The sequence below is a fragment of the Corylus avellana genome, chromosome ca2 (assembly GCF_901000735.1).
Source record: "Corylus avellana chromosome ca2, CavTom2PMs-1.0".
In the NCBI taxonomy this organism is placed as follows: Eukaryota; Viridiplantae; Streptophyta; class Magnoliopsida; order Fagales; family Betulaceae; genus Corylus; species Corylus avellana.
Genome location: NC_081542.1, coordinates 43,578,010 through 43,586,331, shown reverse-complemented (window position 1 = coordinate 43,586,331; position 8,322 = coordinate 43,578,010). Strand labels below are relative to the sequence as shown.

The 8,322-nt window shown below is 35.7% G+C and overlaps 2 protein-coding genes across 2 annotated transcripts; both read left to right on the top strand.

Moving 5' to 3' along the window:
* Positions 1-2,528: 2,528 nt before the first annotated feature.
* LOC132168743 (probable glutathione S-transferase) lies at positions 2,529-4,392 on the top strand. The gene is made up of 2 exons (XM_059579775.1): positions 2,529-2,994; positions 3,908-4,392. Exons 1-2 carry the CDS (start codon positions 2,680-2,682, stop codon positions 4,253-4,255), a joined length of 663 nt encoding a protein of 220 aa, XP_059435758.1. The 5' UTR covers positions 2,529-2,679; the 3' UTR covers positions 4,256-4,392.
* A 1,246-nt stretch (positions 4,393-5,638) lies between these two features.
* Positions 5,639-7,672, top strand: LOC132170458 (probable glutathione S-transferase parC). Its single transcript, XM_059581449.1, has 2 exons — positions 5,639-6,097; positions 7,080-7,672. Exons 1-2 carry the CDS (start codon positions 5,783-5,785, stop codon positions 7,422-7,424), a joined length of 660 nt encoding a protein of 219 aa, XP_059437432.1. The 5' UTR covers positions 5,639-5,782; the 3' UTR covers positions 7,425-7,672.
* Positions 7,673-8,322: the final 650 nt, after the last annotated feature.

Sequence of the window (8,322 nt, the reverse complement as noted above, 5' to 3'; positions counted from 1 at the left end):
TACAAAAAAAATAGGATTTTCTGACGTGGCTACAGTACATGTATTGTTGCCACGTCATTAATTTTCTGACGTTGGAATTTTACTACGTCAGGAATTTTTTTCCTGACGTGTGAATAGTACCACGTCAGAATTTTCTGACGTATTAGTTTTAACACGTCAGAAAATTCTGACGTGTTAAATACTCCAACGTCAGAAAATTATTACAAATTTTAAAACATAAAAAAATATATATTTTCTGACGTTGCCACTTTTGCTGCGTCAGAATTTTCTGACGTGGCACACCGCCACGTCAGAAAATTATGATACAAGAATTAATTATTTATTGTATATATATAAATAAATAATTATATAATTTTTTTCTGAATTTTCTGACGTGGTGCTTTACCCGTCAGAAAATATATTAATTAGATTTTAATCTTTTTATAAAAACTCACATGGCACGTCAGAAATTCCCTCAATATGCAAAAATATGGGCGGGATTTTAAAAGTTTTCCCTCTTCTTTTTTCCTTCAACTTTTTACTCTTTTTATTCTTTTCCCCATCATTTATTTCTCCCACTCTCTCTCCTCTCTCATTCTCCCTTTAATTAATTCTCCACACTCTAGATCTGCACGTTTTCTCACACACTCTCTCTCTCTCCTCTCTCAATCTCCTGGCTTGCTTCTCTGCACATGCTTGCACGGCAGCTCCCTCTAGATCTAGAGGGAAACAATGAAAGCAGCAAATCGAAGAAGAAAGAAGAAGAAGAAGAAAAAGAAGAGGAGAAGAGGAGAAGAGAAGCAGAAGACAAAAGAAAAGAAAAAAAGAGAAAGAAGAAGAGATCGATCTCTTCTAGAAGATAAAAAGATTTTTGGGTTTTTAAGATTTGTTGAGTTTGGCATTTGGGTTTTTGGGTTTTCAGATTGATTTTTTGAAGATTTTTTGGGTTTGAATTTTTGAAAATGGAGATTGAAAAGAAGAGAGAGAGAGTGAGAAAATGGAGATCGAGGTGGCCGGAGAAAAGAAGAGAGAAAGAAAAAATTGAGAAAAGAAGCAAAAAAAATTTCGTTTCTCTGCACCTCTCCTGCAGAGAAACGAAAATCTCTGCACCGGCCACACGAGTGGGGTGCAGAGAAATTCCTAAAAAAAAAATAATTGAATTGAAAATTAATAAAGAAAAAATCTCTGATTAATTTAAATTAATAAAGATTAAATTAATTTAATCTCTAGACCACTCCAGCAGAAAAAATTTTAAAAAAGAAAAAAATTTATTTTCTGACGTGGCATTTCTGCCACGTCAGAAAATTTTCTGACGTGGTAACATTTACCACGTCAGCAATTTTTTCTGACGTGTGGTATATTAGAACGTCAGAAAATTCTGACGTTCTACCCTCTAACACGTCAGTAAAAATTTTTTCCTGACACCTACGTTTCTGACAATCAACACGCATCAGGAACGACACGTCAGAAAAATTTTCTGACGTGTCAGACACCAAGAAACGTCAGAAAATTTCTGTCAGAAAAAAATTGTTTTTTTGTAGTGGTTTTATCCATTGTCTAAGAAGGAAAAGATACAAAAATTTAACAAATTCTATATCCAGTTTTGATTTCAAAAAACAAAAAAAATGAATTAATGAAAATTTAGCTGCAAAAAAGATTAATCAAAGCAAGATAGGATTGGAGAGCAATAAAGAAAAATGGATCGAGACCTCAATATTTAGAACGCAAGCATAACTTTAATTTAAATAGACGCATAAGAAAGGGGTGGTTTGTCTGATTTGGGAATATATGGTTCATAGGGGGTGATTAATTTGACCACCCCAAATCTGGTCTTAGGAAGAGGTCGAACCACTCTTTTGGACAAAATCGATGGTTTGGCCTTGCAATTTGTCTTTGGTTCATGTGTTGTTGCACGTGTCTTCGATCTTGTGTGATGAAATTGTACCTTTCTACTATAGGAATAGAGGAATGCTTTTTGGCATTCTATCAAAATGCTAAAGTGAAGAGATGGTGGGTAGATGATTGCTAGAATGCATTGTAGCATTCCTCATAGGAATAAGAAAGACACTTTGTTACAAAGTGCCTTTTTACGAGAGGATTTATATATATATATATGACCCTTAGATAAGACAAAATTAAAAAATATGATCATTAGGAAAAATACAAAATTTTAAAAATATTATCATAAGAATAAGACAAATATTAAAAAATATGACAATTAAAAAAATACAAACATTCAAAATTATAAAAGTTAAAGAAAGAATAAAGAAATTTTTGAAAAAAAAAAATTTAATAAAATTATTAACATGGCGAGACAGCTAAAATGCTTTAAAGAAATGGATACGCACAAAATCTATGAGAAATGTTAGACTTACAAATATATTTTACAACATAATGTGACACAACATAATCAAAAATGAAATAAATTTATAGCCCGCCAGCAGCCGGCTTACGTGATGCATTTGCCATTCGCTGAAACCATCATCTTTTTCAGGACTTGGGAACGAAGTAGAAAAGCCACCCATCCATAGGAAAGAAAACGACACAAGTTAGAACAAGTTAGATGCATAGAAAACGACACAAGTTAGAACAATCAACCCACCTTCACTCTCGCGTCACACATCTTTTTGGCTCCTCTATACATCCCAATTTTCTTCCCTCCCAAGTTGCGTTGCTTCAATCTTTTTGAGGCTTGTGACAATGGCGGACGAGGTGGTTCTACTGGGTTTCTGGCCCAGCATGTTTGGGATGAGGGCGAGTATCGCGCTGGCGGAGAAGGGGATCAAATACGAGCACAAGGAGGAGGACGTGTTTAACAAGAGCGATCTACTTCTCAAGATGAACCCGGTTCACAAGAAGATCCCGGTTCTCATCCACAACGGTAAACCGGTCTGTGAGTCCCTCATCATCGTTCAGTACATTGACGAGGTCCGGAACGACAGGTGTCCACTGCTGCCCTCTGATCCTTACCAGAGAGCTCAAGCCAGGTTCTGGGCTGATTTCATTGATAAGAAAGTACGTATATAGTCTTACCTTCTCTGCAATTTTCTTTTTTTTTTTCTTCTAATGTTATTTTGGATTTTTTCAAACCAAAGAAACTAATCCCAAAGTAGTAGCAGCTCAAAATAATTTTGTTTATTTATTTTCATTGATTAATTTGTAGAGTCATAAAACATCTCAATATATAGTTGCCTCCGTTAAAATTTCAACTCTCTGTTTCTTACGTTTTTGTTGTATTTGGGATAATTAGATCTGGACTATTTAATTTTAATGATTATAATTTAAAAACTTTATTTCTATGGGGAATAACAAGATCTAAGCTATTAATTAAAAATAATTGTTGGCTGGATTTTCCAGCAAGACACACTCCAAGGGCAGTAGATTAAACAAGGGAAACACAAGAGAATAAGAAAAACAATTTTCTGCAGAAATTCTGCAGAAAATGAGTAAAAGGCAAGAGAAAAACAAGGAGTGGAAGAACAATTTTCTGCAAGGTACTCGGCTCTTTCTTCTAGTTTTCTTCTTCTTCTTACATTCTCATTTTTCTGCAGCTACACAATACAAAAGACAAGAGAAACCTATTACAAAAAGAGTTCTAGAACCACACACGTGGCTTCACAACACACATTTTCACCTACTACAAACTAGAGTTTAATAAACACAACCAAAGATAAAAGTTGACAAGTCAAAGCACATTAGCTTGTAACAATAATGAATAAAATTTTATTAATTACACTATGAAATTACTTAAGAAATTTAAAAAAATAATGATATTTGAATAATTAGATCACTTATTAGAATTTACTATTTCATAGGAAAGATTCATTTAGCAATGATGACTCTACTATGGATTTGGCCAAACTTTATGAGATATTATGAATAGTGCAAAACTATAATTATAATGTAATGGGAGTGCAAATTAATGCAGGTGTACGAATCTTCAAGGAGCTTATGGACCGAAAAAGGAGAAGAGCAGTTGGAGGCAGCAAGGAAAGATTTCCTTGAAAGCTTTAAGACATTGGAGGGAGAGCTTGGCGAGAAGCCTTACTTTGGGGGTGAAACATTTGGGTTTGTCGACATTGCTCTCATCAGTTTTTACAGCTGGTTCTATGTGTATGAGACTTTTGGGAAATTGAGCATGGAGGCAGAGTTCCCCAAGATCATTGAATGGGCTAAGAGATGCCTGCAGAAGAAAAGTGTTGCCAAGTCTCTTCCTGACGAGAAGAAGGTTTATGAGCGTGTCTTGGATTTGAGGAAGATCTTTCATTTGGAATAGATCAAATGGTCTTGTGGGATTGTTTGGTATGTATGTCCTGACTGAGTGTTATGTCAGAAGAACATGTATGTTTGGTGTGCTTGGTTTTCATGTGTTGTGTCCTCTTGTTTCATGAAATTAATTGTACCTTTCTACTATATATAGGGATAAGAAAGACACTTTGTTTTGGCTTTCTACGAGAGGATTGATATATATATATATATATATATATATATTCCACTCAAAGCCACCGCCCGGCCAGTATTCACACCACCAACAGATGGGACGCCGCACTTCCCAAGCTCCAGCCCACCACAAAACTGCTAGACCCAATCCAAGCTATGTTACCTGGGGTTCGGGGCAGCTGATGGTGATGGTCGGCTTACATGACAGCCATAGCTACGGCTAACAATAATAGTTAAGATTTTTAGGGGGCATAAAATGTTATACATATTTTTAAGTATTTACTTTTAAATATTTATTTTCCTACGCGGCAATATAATTCGTGAAAATTCTTGACGTAGAAGTACTTGTAGATCTCCACCACGATAATAATTGAAGTGTTGAAAGGCTATTATTTGATCCTTGACCTAAAATATGTTATATGTTTCACTACAAAAATATGTCGGTTGAAAAAAAAAAAAATAATGTAAGAGCCAAAAGTGAGAAGAATAATTTGTAAATAAAAATAAAAATTATCCCCATAATATATATATAGAAAACGACACAAGTTAGAACATGCAACGGTTGCAACCCACCTTCAGTGTAAAGGGTGTTTGGCAAACCTCCTCGTTTTACACGGCACTGTACACCTTTGGGTTGGTACCTCTCCATCAGGTACAGCTTGTGGTTGAACAGACTGACCCAGTCGGTTTAAAAAATAAAGAGAAATGCTAGAGGCCCAACTTAAGTTCAACTTTTGCCTTATTTTTTTATTTTTAAAAAAAAAAACTAAATATCAAATGAAAAAAATGTGTGAATGAATAATATCTATTTTTGGTCCTTTTATTTGGTATTTTTTAAAAAATACAAAATTATATTTTTCTTCATAAAAATGTCACTTTTATTATTTTTAAAAATACCAAATAAAAGAATGACCAAAAATAGATATTATTCACTCACACATTTTTTTCATTTGATATTTAGTTTTTTTAAAAAAAATAAAAAAATAAAGCAAAAGTTGAACTTAAATTGTGCCTCTAAATTAGATACCTATCGTCCCTAAAAAAAAATAAAAGTGTAAATAATTCCTATTTTTCTTCTTCCAAACACCTTACATAAATAATTGTCTGTCTTTTATAAGGGCATAATTATTTTTTAACAAAACATGGCTTGTCATATGCACGGTTAACCGTAATAAACTGCAGCATGGTCAGATAGCACTGATCGAGGAATAGTACCGTGGGAAGTGGGGGACTGCGCTTAAAAGCCCGACACAACCGCATACTCCGAGCCCGAGGACTGTCCCACTCCCACATCTTTTTGGCTGGCTGCCTTTATAGACTATCCCACTTTTATTTACTCCCCAAGTTGCTTCATTGCTTGACAATGGCGGACGAGGTGGTTCTGCTGGATTTCTGGCCCAGCATGTTTGGGATGAGGGTCAGGATCGCGTTGGCTGAAAAGGGGATCAAGTACCAGTACAAGGAGGAGGACCTGAGGCACAAGAGCGAGCTGCTTCTCAAGATGAACCCGGTTCACAAGCAGATCCCGCTTCTCATCCACAACGGGAAACCGGTCTGTGAGTCCCTCATCATCGTTCAGTACATTGACGAGGTCTGGAACCACAAGTCTCCGTTGCTTCCCTCTGATCCTTACCAGAGAGCTCATGCCAGGTTCTGGGCTGACTTCGTTGATAGGAAGGTAGTCCGTCTCTGCAATTTTCTTTTTCATGGGTATTTTTATTCTTTTATTTATTTATTTATTTTTTTGTGTGTATAACAAGCTAGGCTTATTAGGTTAGATTGACAAGATTTCTTTAAACAACTATCATTTTAAAGAATCATAGAAAAACACTACTTACATCTCCTTCAACAATGTTTTTTTGTTGTATTTGGAATAATAAGATCTGAGGCTCTGAGCTATTTAACTAAAAATAATTGTTAAATACCTTTTTAACCCAAATAGTTTAACAATTTTATTTTTTGTCCCTTATGATTTAGTTATTACATAAGGTACTTTGGGTACATAACGAGGGAAATGATACTCTTGTCTAATTTCCGTTCAAAATTTGATGAAATTTACGTCAATGCCTCTAAAAACTCAACACGTGTCCATGTACTTAATTAAAAATAAAATAATAATAATAATTTTTTAAAAATTAAAAACATTAAAAAAAGTAAATTAAATTAATTAAAAAAAATTGTTTGAAAAAAAGGGTATCCGAAAGCCATACCAAGTTGCAAAATAGGGGTGGCCGGTGGTGGTTTCGGCCCACCCCAAACCAGCCGATTTGGGGGTAGCCGAACCACCCCCATTGCCCATGGGGGTGGTTCCAACCTTTTTTTTTTTTTTTTTTTTTTTTATTCATTGGTCTTTTAGGGTGGCTGAACCACTACCAAATCGGTGGAGTGGCTGAAACCAGCCCAGGCCAAACGCGCCACCCCCAACAGCCTTGGGGGTGGTTTCGACCGCCCCCATTTTGCAACTTGGGGGTGGCCGAACCACCCCAAAACGACTAATTAAAAATATATAATGGTTAGAATTTCAAGAATTTATTTGTACGTGGGATAATAAGATCTAAAATAGATCTTAAGAAATTTTTAAAAAATTATGATATTTGAATAATTAGATTATTTATTATAACTATGTATTTGACCACTTCATGCGCGAGTGCAAAATGCAGGTGTATGGAGTTGGAAGGAAGTTATGGGCCACAAAAGGAGAAGAGCAGGAGGCAGCAAAGAAGGAATTCTTGGAAATATACAAGACATTGGAGAGTGAGCTTGGTGAAAAGCCTTACTTCGGGGGTGAAACATTTGGGTTTGTTGACCTTTCCTTCGTCACATTCTACAGCTGGTTCTATGTGTATGAGAATTTTGGAAAGTTCAGCATGGAGGCAGAGTTCCCCCAGATTGTTGCATGGGTTAAGAGGTGCATGCAGAAGGAGAGTATCGCCAACACTCTTCCTGACCAGAAGAAGATTTATGAGTTTGTCTTGAAGTTGAAGAAGATCTTTGGTTTGGAGTAGAGTAAATGGTCTTGTGGGATTGTTTCGTGTCTGTGTCCCGGGTGTTACGTCAGAAGAGCATGTATGTTTGGTGTGTTTGGTTTTCATGTGTTAGGTTGTTGTGTCTTCTTGTTTGATGAAATTGTACCTTTCTACTATAGGAATAAGAAAGACACTTCGTTGTGTCAGCTAAATGTTAGGTGAAAACGAAATTGTGCCTTTCTACGAGAGGAATGATTTATATCTATCTTCTTTTCTTTTGCATTTTATCCATTGTCTAACAAGGAAAAGAAACAAAAACTTAACAAATTCTATATCCAGTTTTGATTTCACAAAAAAAAAAAAGAATTAATGAAAATTTAGCTGCAAAAAAGATTAATCAAAGCAGGATAGGATTGGAGAGCTAGCAATAAAGAAAAATGGATGGAGACCTCAATATTTAGAACGCGACAATAACTTCAATTTAAATAGACAGCCAAGAACACCACAACACATATATAAGAAGTGGGTGGCTTTGCTGTTTTGGAGATGGTCAAAAGGGGAGTGGTTCAGCAACTATTAATTTGGTCTTTAAGATAAGCCAAACCACTCCTATGACCAAAAGGGTTCTTTTGGCCACAACTAACCTACTTTTGGGTGTGGTTGAGTTGCCCGGGTCCGAGTGTGAGGAAGTTAGTGGTGGTTCGGCTTCTCCTTTACCTTTGTATGTTGTCGAACCACCCTTAACAACTAAAAAGGGTCGTTCGATCACCTTCAACATATATACCTTTAAGAGGTGGGTGGTGTACACTCCGACTGAATTTATACACGGTCAATAATGTACTTGCATATTCCATGCATGTGACGTTACTACTTGACCATAATGATGCAGTGGGAAAAAAATAAAAATAAATAAAAATTGTTCATTTGAATGCCAATA